General features: G+C 52.4%; 1 protein-coding gene across 1 annotated transcript; it reads right to left on the bottom strand.

Moving 5' to 3' along the window:
• Nucleotides 1-805: 805 nt before the first annotated feature.
• On the bottom strand, nucleotides 806-3,330 carry LOC8041984. The gene is made up of 2 exons (XM_002415130.5): nucleotides 2,989-3,330; nucleotides 806-1,890 (listed from the first exon to the last, which is right to left on the bottom strand). The coding sequence occupies exons 1-2, from the start codon at nucleotides 3,159-3,161 to the stop codon at nucleotides 1,554-1,556; spliced, it is 510 nt and encodes a 169-aa protein (XP_002415175.1). The 5' UTR covers nucleotides 3,162-3,330; the 3' UTR covers nucleotides 806-1,553.
• Between the last annotated feature and the right edge of the window lie 10,623 nt (nucleotides 3,331-13,953).

Raw genomic sequence — 13,953 nt, 5'->3', positions numbered from 1 at the left:
AGCTCAGCGTTGTTCCGACGTCGCCGCTACTCCTGCGCAAGAAGCAGACTTGCTCTCCGCATAGTTATGTCAACGCTACACTTGAACTGATTGAGTGTATTGCCACTATAGTAACGGGCATCGACAGTACTACTTGCAAAGCATCTCCCTTCTCAAAGGGAGACTGTTTCTAGGAACTTTTTTCAGGTGGCACTGTGCAGGCAACACAGCAGCCGATTTTCTTTCGATGTTAGGTGAGATATCTCGGGATAGCCCACCTAACATCGAGAGAAAATCGGCTGAAAATATGGAGTGCAGTGGCATCACTAGAATCAGTGGAACCCAGGGCGGTAGCCCTCCGCGACACCCTCCCACCCCCTACAGTCTCGTGGCCTGCCACGACACCCGCCCGAGCGCTCCACCCGAAGCGCTCTGCCCCACCCCCCTTGTGATGCCACTGATGGAGTGGGGACTTTCAATGTACAATGAAGAAAATTTTTGAAAAATTGCTATTTTTAGGTCATCTCCCTTCCAAGCTTATTATGGTGGTGAGGGGCAATGAAGCAAAGGCGACTGTACTTCCCAGTTGGCAACGTTCACTTATATCCCGCCATAGCGGACTAGCTGCATATACGTCGAGGCCATCATTGATCCCAACACTACTATTACTAGAAGTGGGCTATCTTTTGGTGTTTAAGAAAATATAGCAAATTAAGTCAAAAATGGGGTGGGCTATTTTTCGGGGGGTGGGACATCTCTCGGGATTTTACGGTATATTTATGCTATATAACACATGCTCTGAGCACAAAGACCTTGGGCTGTAATGTTTGACAGCAGAAAATAGCTTTATTCGAGAGAACATTTTGCTGATGACCTTTCATTTTCATTTCACAGCTGAATGCTTCCTAGACCATTTATTTCGAGACAAAAATGCTAGCAATCCACTTGCAGATCTGAATGGTAGTAACCTGCTGATGTGTGGCAAGCAATCTACAGTTAAAAAGCTGCACAGTCTCATGACCTCGAAGACTAGTGAATAAAACCAATTGAGCAGGACTGGTGGCTGGCGGGAATGCTTTTAACAATAGTAAATCTCACCTACACCTTGGTTCGTGTGCAATCGCAAAATGCCACAACGAGAAAAAAACATACAAATATCCGACGCTTCGCTAAACTAGTGAACATAGCTCTTGACGACAGCAACCAATCAATTTTCTTTTCGAGTAAACGAATGGACTTAATTCAGGCAGCATAATAAGGCCTCACCAAAAACAAGCAACTTGACGTTCTTCAACTTTGTTTCAAAGCACTCGTGCACTAACGCTGTTGGAGGGAAGGACACTAAAAATTTATTTTCCTTCAAACTCATTTGAGCTTTACACCCATGGGTAGCTTCCCTATAGTTTGCACTTTTGTTTCCTCTTTGCCAGCAGTTGTGCAAACAGCTTGCACTAACTGTGCGTCCCTACTTTGAGATATGCTTGCCGTCGACTGAACAATCGTCAGCTCGTTGAATAATCGCCAATGATTGAACAATTATTGGACAGGCCTTGCTAATAAAACCCGACAGCTCTTCACACCGATGTGTACGAGGTTGGTGCCGTACCCTGCTCGGAGCTTGGTGCATCTAGGAAGTCTAAATATTCTTTGCCAATGGTGAGAAAGCACGCTGACGTGGAGACGGCAAAGATGGAGCGCACCAGGTGGGACTGTGGAAGCAGCGACTTGGTCACTGCCCAGAGAAGTACAGAGCCGAAGTTGAAGAGCACGGCCTGGTAGGCGCTGTACATGACGCGGTGGTACGGCTGTGCCTTCCTCATGTGGGGCCTGAAGTAGACGTACAGCCCTGTGCCGACGTGGGAGTTGAACAGCAGGCAGTTGGCCACCATCACGCTCTGGTCTGGATATAACCTGGAAGTGGGAAACACGATTAGTGGGCAAACACTGCCTCTTTTTTTCATTATCTGGAGCATCACGCTGCAGGAGAAATGAGAATAGTTAAGGCAGTTTAAATTTATCTTAGCCTGAAGGTATGAACCTCATGTGGACAACATAGCATGTAATCGAGATGCTGCATAGCAACTTGAAACCTGCACCATCATTCCAGGCTTTCAGCATGGAAAGCTGGGAGTGTATCCCTGCTGACTCAACAAATAGTAAGAAAACAACTAATTTGAGGGAAAGGGCTAGTTGTCATCTGTTCGTGGAAGATTTTATTGTGTTTACACTTTCTAATGTATATGAAAAACTCACTAAAATATGCTTGTGTTGTTTCTTATATTATGTGTTTATCCTTTCTTATGTTCAATGAATCGTCACCTTATATTTCAAGTGCAATCTCAGCCTGAGGAAGTCTGGTCGAGTACTTTGTTACAAACTGCAAAGAACTACCTATGCATGTTGCTTGCTTAAAGCAACTTATACAAGCTCTGACAACAACTTCAAGGGCAAAGCCGGAGAGAATTTGAAGGATACATATGCTGATTCTGGCGCTTAGATGACTTGGATGAGTATCACTGGAAGCGCCGATTTAAAAGTGGAAGGGTTACCGCACCGAGACCTGACACTTCTTTGGTTGTAAGTTATTGGTTGCAGTTGCTTATATCAACAATAAGCTAGCAACACGTGCCCCTAGGCGACCGTCCTGGCTGAAATATGGACCGAGATGAGTTTGTCGCAAATATCGCCGTGAAACACCCACAGGGAAGATGCTGAGCCGAGTTGACTGCTTTCTCCGCAATCCGCGTCAAAACATCGTAAAAACTTGCGTTAAAGAAAAAGAGAAAAAGTTAGTACGCGGAATTAGTGCAAAAGCCTTTGGCGGTAACCAAAGCCAAGGCTTTATCGACTCTCGACCACCGGCATTGCATAGCCATAGGTCATCGGGGGCTCAAGCCCTCGAGTCTGAACCTCTCGCCGGTCGTACGCTGCGACGTATCTAGTTGCCGGTTAGCAGTCCAAGGATAGCTCTTTAATTTGAGGACGGTTAGAGCACGTGAATTAACTCACCTTGAGAGAAATTCTGGTATAAAAACGGTTACCGAAAACGTGCAGTAGCTGACTGCACCCGCGATCGGCAGGTAGATCCTGTAGATGTTGTCTGCTGTAAACGGCGGTAAACGTGATATCCAGTTACGGAAACTGAACCCCCCTTCGTGCTCTCCTTCGCTCGGCGATGGCATAATTAACTAGGGGAATTAAACGAGATTTAACGCAGCTATAACGCCAAGTGACGACGTTTATGGCAGCGTCAAGGTTAGTTGGCACGCCCGTGCACTCTCGATTTCTTGGACAAAAGACACGTTGCGCCACCTGGCACTCTGTATGCTTGAGCAGAATTAGTTTCGGTTTAGAAGGGCATAGGCTTAGGAGAGCTCATTTGGATCCACTTTGGCTTAGGCCGTGTTCCAAAACTTACTCGATCCTCCTCCAGGGTAAAAGTTTTGTACCTTGGCGTTTCAAAACCTACCTACCCGCGTCCAGCACTTTTCAATCTGCGTTGTCACGTGACACGACCCGCCGGAGTAACTCGGATCCCTTTGGGTGAGATTTGGAAACTTTGGAACACAGCCGTGGACTCTGTGGACTCTGTAGCTCAATTTTCTTGGGTAGTTTCGGTTTTGTTTTTCGTGGTAGATGACGTGCGCCCAAACGTCGCTTATTTTCCTGTCCCCTTCCTTTCGCACGTCTTATCTCTCGCGCTTTTAGTTTCGTGCCCGACAAACGCGAGGAGACATTCAATCCTTGGGGTTAGGGCGATCAGCGTTGTACGGTATTTCTCGCCAACTGTAGATTAACATCTCTGAGCACGGTATTTTATCATAGCAAGGACAATATTTACAAGATACAACTTTTTTGTTTACCATTTTTGACCACCTGAGACTGGGTAGAAAAAACACGACGACGTCTCAAAGACGTCGTCGTGTTTCTTCCACCCACCCAAAAAGACCACGTTTTTTTTTTTTGTGTTTGTCCTAGTTGCTTGTGTGTGCATGGTGAAAAAGGTGGGCTAGGATACCTCCCTGGATAGTTGATCGTGTTGATGACGAGAATACGAATACCGCCGGTGACAAGTCAAGAACGAAGTGGAAGCTCCTCCCACCCCTTTCCACTTCAGCGGAGCGAACGGTGAAGAGGAGGTCGCCTCCTCTCCAACGTTCGTTCTACTAAAGTGGAAAGGTGTGGGAGGAGCTTCCACTTCGTTCGTGTTCGCAGCCCGTTTACGTGAGAAGCCACGGTAAACGCCGCGGCAGAGGCGACTGTGGATGTTGATACCTAAATGAAATAAGGAGGATGGCAAGTTAATATTCCCCGTCACTATTTTTTTTTTTTTTTTGCGTATTGACACAACGCAACGCATCGCAGCGGAACGAAAAAAAAAAAGAAAGAAAACACAGTCGGTCAGACTCGAGCGTAAATGACTGCATTTGTTTCAGTACTGACCTTTTATTCATTTATTTATTTATTATCACAGAAATTATGTTTTGTTTCTTCGGTCTTGACGATTCCGGACAGTGGTTCCTGAGTTATGTTCGGCATGCCCATCATGTTGAGTATAGTTATTCCGACCGGGTCATCTCCGCCTGTGCGCGCACGGATGTATACCTGCGCCTGTGTTTTTGAGTGTGTTTTTAAATTTTTATTTATAATAATTAGGCTGCTAGCCAATCGATCAAAAATCACAAATGTAAACTATTAGTCATACAAAGAGTCCATCAAGCAACGCAGCCTAATCGCTCTGTACTTTCGACATCTCGCTCGATCCATTGCTCTTTGTGCTTTGCCGCAATCATGCACTCGAAGCACCAGGTGGGTCGAGTGGAGATCAAGCAGTTTCCAACGTTGAAACCCACGAGTTACGCGCACGACGTCCGAGCGCGATGGAAGGTCCACGAGGGCCGTTCCTATACACAAACGGAGAGGCATGCACCCTCGCTTGCACCTGCGAGTTGCAAGCAAGGCCTCCAGAGTCTTCCTTTTGCCAGCCGCCGCGTGCTTGCTGCTGCGGGCAGGAGGGCATTTTTTGATGGTCTTTCGCTTCATCCTTGGCTCTCGAGAGCGAGGGCGTCGGCCGGTCACGACTTTGGGCGCAGGTGCTAAGGGACGGCCGGTCCGGAGTCTGTATCTCACGCGCTGCCTGCCTCCGAGGCCCAGTGCTCGGCTGCTCAACTACGTGGGGGCCTCTGGTTTGACATCCGAAAAATAATAAACTCGACTCTTCTTTTTTTTTTTTTTTTTCTTTTTTTTTTTTTTATGGAAGGTTTGAAGACATTGGTGTACTTTGATCACTGAAGTCTGGTCAATAAAAAGAAGAAAACCGAAAAAAGTGCGAATTTAATTTTGTATTTGCGTTCAGAAAGGCCATGCGCCGTCCATTGAAAACGCTTATATTTCTGCATTTCGCAAGTTGCGTGCTATTGTTCTCAAAGCGCGTACAGTCGGCGGCCTGCAAGAAAACAGGTAGCCAAAAAAAGGACTTACCGGCATGCCATCGATGGCGAGACGTAAGTACGCACTGACTTTGTGTGACGTGCTTGCCATTCTCATTTCTTTGATATTTAACTTTACTGGCTTCCTTTCTCTTCGTGACGCGCGCTTTGGGAGATGGAGCAGCTCACGATTTAGTCTATTGCGCCGTGCGCCGCGTAGCTCACAAAAATCTTTTTTTTTATATATGATTGCAGCCGCTTTAGACAGGCGCGTGGGAAGGGTCTGACAGCTTGGGGGAGCGGAGAAAGTGGGAGGGGGCGTTAGGAGAGCGTTGTACGGGTACGTATGAGCAGAGAAGAAAGGGAGTCTACAACATGCATAGCTGTGGCTACCTCAGGATGAGAGTGGACGAGCAAACTCTCTTAACTTGGTCCCGCGTGACCTTACCTATGTTCACTTTTATAGATTCAAAGGTCATGTTTGTTCGATGACTTCCAATTATTACGAAGAACAGTTCGTATGAGTGGGAATGTAACCGACCCCTTCCTTTCTTCCGTCCCCTAACTTTTCTCCGGCCTTACGCCACTGATTTTATTCGGAATATTAAAACATACTCGACAAGCGACACATAAAAGCGCATAGGGCCTTTGTGGCTCTGTCCCAAACTTCCTTCACCAGGCACGCTTCCCACATCTGGTGCAGAGCATACGCCGTCGCTACGAATGAAAAGTCCACGGAATGAAAAGGAAGCCAGTCCGATTGAAGGCTATAATAGAGAGAGCTTACGCATCACTGCGGAGAGCAATATTGTCCAAGGCGTGTTTGCGTTGTTTAGGGCATGCGCACCTGTACACCTGAGCGGCGTATGCGATCACACTGCTAATGCGTCATACAAAAGACAGTCTGTAGGCACTGTCTGAGGTCTTCCTTGTGGGACGGTCATGCAAAAACTCTCTGCAGACATACTCAAAGAAAGAATACATATCTATGAGCAGGGGCGGACGCAGGTATTTCTTGAGGGTGAGGGTCAGGTGTTGGTCAGCGTATCAAATGTTTAAGACCCCACCCTTATCCGTTTCCACGCCCTAAATTTTTACACACGCAGAACTCAAGAGGGGGGTCAGGACATCCGGACCCCCCCTCTGAATCCGCCTTTGTCTATGAGGGGGGTCAGGACATCCGGACCAACCATCTGAATCCGCCTTTGTCTATGAGGGAGGTCAGGACACCCGGACCTACCCTCTGAATCCGCCTTTGTCTATGAGGGGGGTTAGGACATCCGGACCTACGCTCTGAATCCGCCTTCGTCTATGAGGGGGGTCAGGACATCCGGACCTACCCTCTGAATCCGCCTTTGTCTATGAGGGGGGTTAGGACATCCGGACTTACGCTCTGAATCCGCCTCTGTCTATGAGAGGGGTCAGGACATCCGGACCCCCCCTCTGAATGCGCCTTTGTCTGAGGGGGGTCAGGACACCCTGACCTACGCTCTGAATCCGCCTTTGTCTATGAGGGGGGTTAGGACATCTGGACCAACCCTCTGAATCCGCCTTTGTCTATTAGGAGGGTCAGGACATCCGGACCTACCCTCTGAATCCGCCTTTGTCTATGAGGGGGGTTAGGACATCCGGACCTACGCTCTGAATCCGCCTTTGTCTATGAGAGGGGTCAGGACATCCGGACCCCCCCTCTGAATCCGCCTTTGTCTATGAGGGGGTCACGACATCCGGACCAACCCTCTGAATCCGCCTTTGTCTATGAGGGGGGTCAGGACACCCGGACCTACCCTCTGAATCCGCCTTTGTCTATGAGGGGGGTTAGGACATCCGGACCTACGCTCTGAATCCGCCTTTGTCTATGAGGGGGGTCAGGACATCCGGACCTACCCTCTGAATCCGCCTTTGTCTATGAGGGGAATTAGGACATCCGGACCTACGCTTTGAATCCGCCTTTGTCTATGAGAGGGGTCAGGACATCCGGACCCCCCCTCTGAATCCGCCTTTGTCTGAGGGGGGTCAGGACACCCTGACCTACGCTCTGAATCCGCCTTTGTTTATGAGGGGGGTTAGGACATCCGGACCAACCCTCTGAATCCGCCTTTGTCTATTAGGAGGGTCAGGACATCCGGACCTACCCTCTGAATCCGCCTTTGTCTATGAGGGGGGTTAGGACATCCGGACCTACGCTCTGAATCCGCCTTTGTCTATGAGAGGGGTCAGGACATCCGGACCCCCCCTCTGAATCCGCCTTTGTCTATGAGGGGGTCACGACATCCGGACCAACCCTCTGAATCCGCCTTTGTCTATGAGGGGGGTCAGGACACCCGGACCTACCCTCTGAATCCGCCTTTGTCTATGAGGGGGGTTAGGACATCCGGACCTACGCTCTGAATCCGCCTTTGTCTATGAGGGGGGTCAGGACACCCGGACCTACCCTCTGAATCCGCCTTTGTCTATGAGGGGGGTTAGGACATCCGGACCTACGCTCTGAATCCGCCTTTGTCTATGAGGGGGGTCAGGGCATCCGGACCTACCCTCTGAATCCGCCTTTGTCTATGAGGAAGGTTAGGACATCCGGACCTACGCTCTGAATCCGCCTTTGTCTATGAGAGGGGTCAGGACATCCGGACCCCCCCTCTGAATCCGCCTTTGTCTATGAGGGGGGTTAGGACATCCGGACCTACGCTCTGAATCCGCCTTTGTCTATGAGGGGGGTCAGGACATCCGGACCTACCCTCTGAATCCGCCTTTGTCTATGAGGGGGGTCAGGACATCCGGACCTACGCTCTGAATCCGCCTTTGTCTATGAGAGGGGTCAGGACATCCGGACCCCCCCCCCCTCTGAATCCGCCTTTGTCTATGAGGGGGGTTAGGACATCCGGACCTACGCTCTGAATCCGCCTTTGTCTATGAGGGGGGTCAGGACATCCGGACCTACCCTCTGAATCCGCCTTTGTCTATGAGGGGGGTTAGGACATCCGGACCTACGCTCTGAATCCGCCTTTGTCTATGAGAGGGGTCAGGACATCCGGACCCCCCCCCCCCTCTGAATCCGCCTTTGTCTATGAGGGGGGTCAGGACATCCGGACCAACCCTCTGAATCCGCCTTTGTCTATGGGGGGGTTAGGACACCCGGACCTACCCTCTGAATCCGCCTTTGTCTATGAGGGGGGTTAGGACATCCGGACCTACGCTCTGAATCCGCCTTTGTCTATGAGGGGGGTCAGGACATCCGGACCTACCCTCTGAATCCGCCTTTGTCTATGAGGGGGGTCAGGACATCCGGACCTACCCTCTGAATCCGCCTTTGTCTATGAGGGGGGTTAGGACATCCGGACCTACGCTCTGAATCCGCCTTTGTCTATGAGAGGGGTCAGGACATCCGGACCTACCCTCTGAATCCGCCTTTGTCTATGAGGGGGGTTAGGACATCCGTACCTACCCTCTGAATCCGCCTTTGTCTATGAGGGGGGTTAGGACATCCGGACCCCCCCCTCTGAATCCGCCTTTGTCTATGAGGGGGATTAGGACATCCGGACCTACCCTCTGAATCCGCCCTTGTCTATGAGGGGGGTTAGGACATCCGGACCTACGCTCTGAATCCGCCTTTGTTTATTAGGGGGGTTAGGACATCCGGACCTACGCTCTGAATCCGCCTTTGTCTATGAGGGGGGTCAGGACATCCGGACCTACCCTCTGAATCCGCCTTTGTCTATGAGGGGGGTTAGGACATCCGGATCTACGCTCTGAATCCGCCTTTGTCTATGAGAGGGGTCAGGACATCCGGACCCCCCCTCTGAATCCGCCTTTGTCTATGAGGGGGGTCAGGACATTCGGACCCCCCCTCTGAATCCGCCTTTGTCTATGAGGGGGGTTAGGACATCCGGACCTACCCTCTGAATCCGCCTTTGTTTATGAGAGGGATCAGGACATCCGGACCCCCCTCTGAATACACCTTTGTCTATGAGGGGGGTCAGGACATCCGGACCTACGCTCTGAATCCGCCTTTGTCTATGAGGGGGGTTAGGACATCCGGACCTACGCTCTGAATCCTCCTTTGTCTATGAGGGGGGTTAGGACATCCGGACCTAACCTCTGAATCCGCCTTTGTCTATGAGGGGGGTCAGGACATACGGACCTACCCTCTGAATCCGCCTTTGTCTATGAGAGGGGTCAGGACATCCGGACCCCCCCTCTGAATCCGCCTTTGTCTATGAGGGGGGTCAGGACATCCGGACCTACGCTCTGAATCCGCCTTTGTCTATGAGGGGGGTTAGGACATCCGGACCTACGCTCTGAATCCGCCTTTGTCTATGAGAGGGGTCAGGACATCCGGATCCCCCCTCTGAATCCGCCTTTGTCTATGAGGGGGTCAGGACATCCGGACCAACCCTCTGAATCCACCTTTGTCTATGAGGGGGGTCAGGACACCCGGACCTACGCTCTGAATCCGCCTTTGTCTATGAGGGGGGTTAGGACATCCGGACCTACGCTCTGAATCCGCCTTTGTCTATGAGGGGGGTCAGGACATCCGGACCTACCCTCTGAATCCGCCTTTGTCTATGAGGGGGGTTAGGACATCCGGACCCCCCCTGTGAATCCGCCTTTGTCTATGAGGGGGGTCAGGGCATCCGGACCTACCCTCTGAATCCGCCTTTGTCTATGAGGAAGGTTAGGACATCCGGACCTACGCTCTGAATCCGCCTTTGTCTATGAGAGGGGTCAGGACATCCGGACTCCCCCTCTGAATCCGCCTTTGTCTATGAGGGGGGTTAGGACATCCGGACCTACGCTCTGAATCCGCCTTTGTCTATGAGAGGGGTCAGGACATCCGGACCCCCCCCCCTCTGAATCCGCCTTTGTCTATGAGGGGGGTTAGGACATCCGGACCTACGCTCTGAATCCGCCTTTGTCTATGAGGGGGGTCAGGACATCCGGACCTACCCTCTGAATCCGCCTTTGTCTATGAGGGGGGTTAGGACATCCGGACCTACGCTCTGAATCCGCCTTTGTCTATGAGAGGGGTCAGGACATCCGGACCCCCCCTCTGAATCCGCCTTTGTCTATGAGGGGGGTCAGGACATCCGGACCAACCCTCTGAATCCGCCTTTGTCTATGGGGGGGTTAGGACACCCGGACCTACCCTCTGAATCCGCCTTTGTCTATGAGGGGGGTTAGGACATCCGGACCTACGCTCTGAATCCGCCTTTGTCTACGAGGGGGGTCAGGACATCCGGACCTACCCTCTGAATCCGCCTTTGTCTATGAGGGGGGTCAGGACATCCGGACCTACCCTCTGAATCCGCCTTTGTCTATGAGGGGGGTTAGGACATCCGGACCTACGCTCTGAATCCGCCTTTGTCTATGAGAGGGGTCAGGACATCCGGACCTACCCTCTGAATCCGCCTTTGTCTATGAGGGGGGTTAGGACATCCGGACCTACCCTCTGAATCCGCCTTTGTCTATGAGGGGGGTTAGGACATCCGGACCCCCCTCTCTGAATCCGCCTTTGTCTATGAGGGGGGTTAGGACATCCGGACCTACCCTCTGAATCCGCCCTTGTCTATGAGGGGGGTTAGGACATCCGGACCTACGCTCTGAATCCGCCTTTGTTTATTAGGGGGGTTAGGACATCCGGACCTACGCTCTGAATCCGCCTTTGTCTATGAGGGGGGTCAGGACATCCGGACCTACCCTCTGAATCCGCCTTTGTCTATGAGGGGGGTTAGGACATCCGGACCTACGCTCTGAATCCGCCTTTGTCTATGAGAGGGGTCAGGACATCCGGACCCCCCCTCTGAATCCGCCTTTGCCTATGAGGGGGGTCAGGACATCCGGACCTACGCTCTGAATCCGCCTTTGTCTATGAGGGGGGTTAGGACATCCGGACCAACCCTCTGAATCCGCCTTTGTTTATGAGAGGGATCAGGACATCCGGACCCCCCTCTGAATACACCTTTGTCTATGAGGGGGGTCAGGACATCCGGACCTACGCTCTGAATCCGCCTTTGTCTATGAGGGGGGTTAGGACATCCGGACCTACGCTCTGAATCCTCCTTTGTCTATGAGGGGGGTTAGGACATCCGGACCTAACCTCTGAATCCGCCTTTGTCTATGAGGGGGGTCAGGACATACGGACCTACCCTCTGAATCCGCCTTTGTCTATGAGAGGGGTCAGGACATCCGGACCCCCCCCCTCTGAATCCGCCTTTGTCTATGAGGGGGGTCAGGACATCCGGACCTACGCTCTGAATCCGCCTTTGTCTATAAGGGGGGTTAGGACATCCGGACCTACGCTCTGAATCCGCCTTTGTCTATGAGAGGGGTCAGGACATCCGGATCCCCCCTCTGAATCCGCCTTTGTCTATGAGGGGGTCAGGACATCCGGACCAACCCTCTGAATCCACCTTTGTCTATGAGGGGGGTCAGGACACCCGGACCTACGCTCTGAATCCGCCTTTGTCTATGAGGGGGGTTAGGACATCCGGACCTACGCTCTGAATCCGCCTTTGTCTATGAGGGGGGTCAGGACATCCGGACCTACCCTCTGAATCCGCCTTTGTCTATGAGGGGGGTTAGGACATCCGGACCCCCCCTGTGAATCCGCCTTTCTCTATGAGGGGGGTCAGGACATCCGGACCAACCCTCTGAATCCGCCTTTGTCTATGGGGGGGGGGGGTCAGGACACCCGGACCTACGCTCTGAATCCGCCTTTGTCTATGAGGGGGGTTAGAACATCCGGACCCCCCCCTCTGAATCCGCCTTTGTCTATGAGGGGGGTCAGGACATCCGGACCTACCCTCTGAATCCGCCTTTGTCTATTAGGGGAGTTAGGACATCCGGACCTACGCTCTGAATCCGCCTTTGTCTATGAGAGGGGTCAGGACATCCGGATCCCCCCTCTGAATCCGCCTTTGTCTATGAGAGGGGTCAGGACATCCGGACCCCCCTCTGAATCCGCCTTTGTCTATGAGGGGGGTTAGGACATCCGGACCTACCTTCTGAATCCGCCTTTGTCTATGAGGGGGGTCAGGACATCCGGACCTACCCTCTGAATCCGCCTTTGTCTATGAGGTGGTCAGGACACCCGGACCTACCCTCTGAATCCGCCTTTGTCTATGAGGGGGGTTAGGACATCCGGACCTACGCTCTGAATCCGCCTTTGTCTATGAGGGGGGTCAGGACATCCGGACCTACCCTCTGAATCCGCCTTTGTCTATGAGGGGGGTTAGGACATCCGGACCTACGCTCTGAATCCGCCTTTGTCTATGAGAGGGGTCAGGACATCCGGACCTACCCTCTGAATCCGCCTTTGTCTATGAGGGGGGTTAGGACATCCGGACCTACCCTCTGAATCCGCCTTTGTCTATGAGGGGGGTTAGGACATCCGGACCCCCCTCTCTGAATCCGCCTTTGTCTATGAGGGGGGTTAGGACATCCGGACCTACCCTCTGAATCCGCCCTTGTCTATGAGGGGGGTTAGGACATCCGGACCTACGCTCTGAATCCGCCTTTGTTTATTAGGGGGGTTAGGACATCCGGACCTACGCTCTGAATCCGCCTTTGTCTATGAGGGGGGTCAGGACATCCGGACCTACCCTCTGAATCCGCCTTTGTCTATGAGGGGGGTTAGGACATCCGGACCTACGCTCTGAATCCGCCTTTGTCTATGAGAGGGGTCAGGACATCCGGACCCCCCCTCTGAATCCGCCTTTGTCTATGAGGGGGGTCAGGACATCCGGACCTACGCTCTGAATCCGCCTTTGTCTATGAGGGGGGTTAGGACATCCGGACCTACCCTCTGAATCCGCCTTTGTTTATGAGAGGGATCAGGACATCCGGACCCCCCTCTGAATACACCTTTGTCTATGAGGGGGGTCAGGACATCCGGACCTACGCTCTGAATCCGCCTTTGTCTATGAGGGGGGTTAGGACATCCGGACCTACGCTCTGAATCCTCCTTTGTCTATGAGGGGGGTTAGGACATCCGGACCTAACCTCTGAATCCGCCTTTGTCTATGAGGGGGGTCAGGACATACGGACCTGCCCTCTGAATCCGCCTTTGTCTATGAGAGGGGTCAGGACATCCGGACCCCCCCCTCTGAATCCGCCTTTGTCTATGAGGGGGGTCAGGACATCCGGACCTACGCTCTGAATCCGCCTTTGTCTATGAGGGGGGTTAGGACATCCGGACCTACGCTCTGAATCCGCCTTTGTCTATGAGAGGGGTCAGGACATCCGGATCCCCCCTCTGAATCCGCCTTTGTCTATGAGGGGGTCAGGACATCCGGACCAACCCTCTGAATCCACCTTTGTCTATGAGGGGGGTCAGGACACCCGGACCTACGCTCTGAATCCGCCTTTGTCTATGAGGGGGGTTAGGACATCCGGACCTACGCTCTGAATCCGCCTTTGTCTATGAGGGGGGTCAGGACATCTGGACCTACCCTCTGAATCCGCCTTTGTCTATGAGGGGGGTTAGGACATCCGGACCCTCCCTGTGAATCCGCCTTTCTCTATGAGGGGGGTCAGGACATCCGGACCA

The sequence above is a fragment of the Ixodes scapularis genome, unplaced genomic scaffold, assembly GCF_016920785.2.
Source record: "Ixodes scapularis isolate PalLabHiFi unplaced genomic scaffold, ASM1692078v2 PGA_scaffold3__209_contigs__length_174095766, whole genome shotgun sequence".
Classification (NCBI taxonomy): domain Eukaryota; kingdom Metazoa; phylum Arthropoda; class Arachnida; order Ixodida; family Ixodidae; genus Ixodes; species Ixodes scapularis.
Note: the sequence above shows the minus strand (reverse complement) of the source record. Positions and strands in the feature narration are given on the sequence as shown.

Coding starts and splice junctions, on each gene's coding strand:
- LOC8041984 (XM_002415130.5), bottom strand. CDS start 3,161: ATGCCATCGCCGAGCGAAGGAGAGCACGAAGGGGGGTTCAGTTTCCGT. Junction 1,891..2,988: donor ATACCAGAATTTCTCTCAAG/GTGAGTTAATTC, acceptor TCCCACTTCCAG/GTTATATCCAGACCAGAGCG.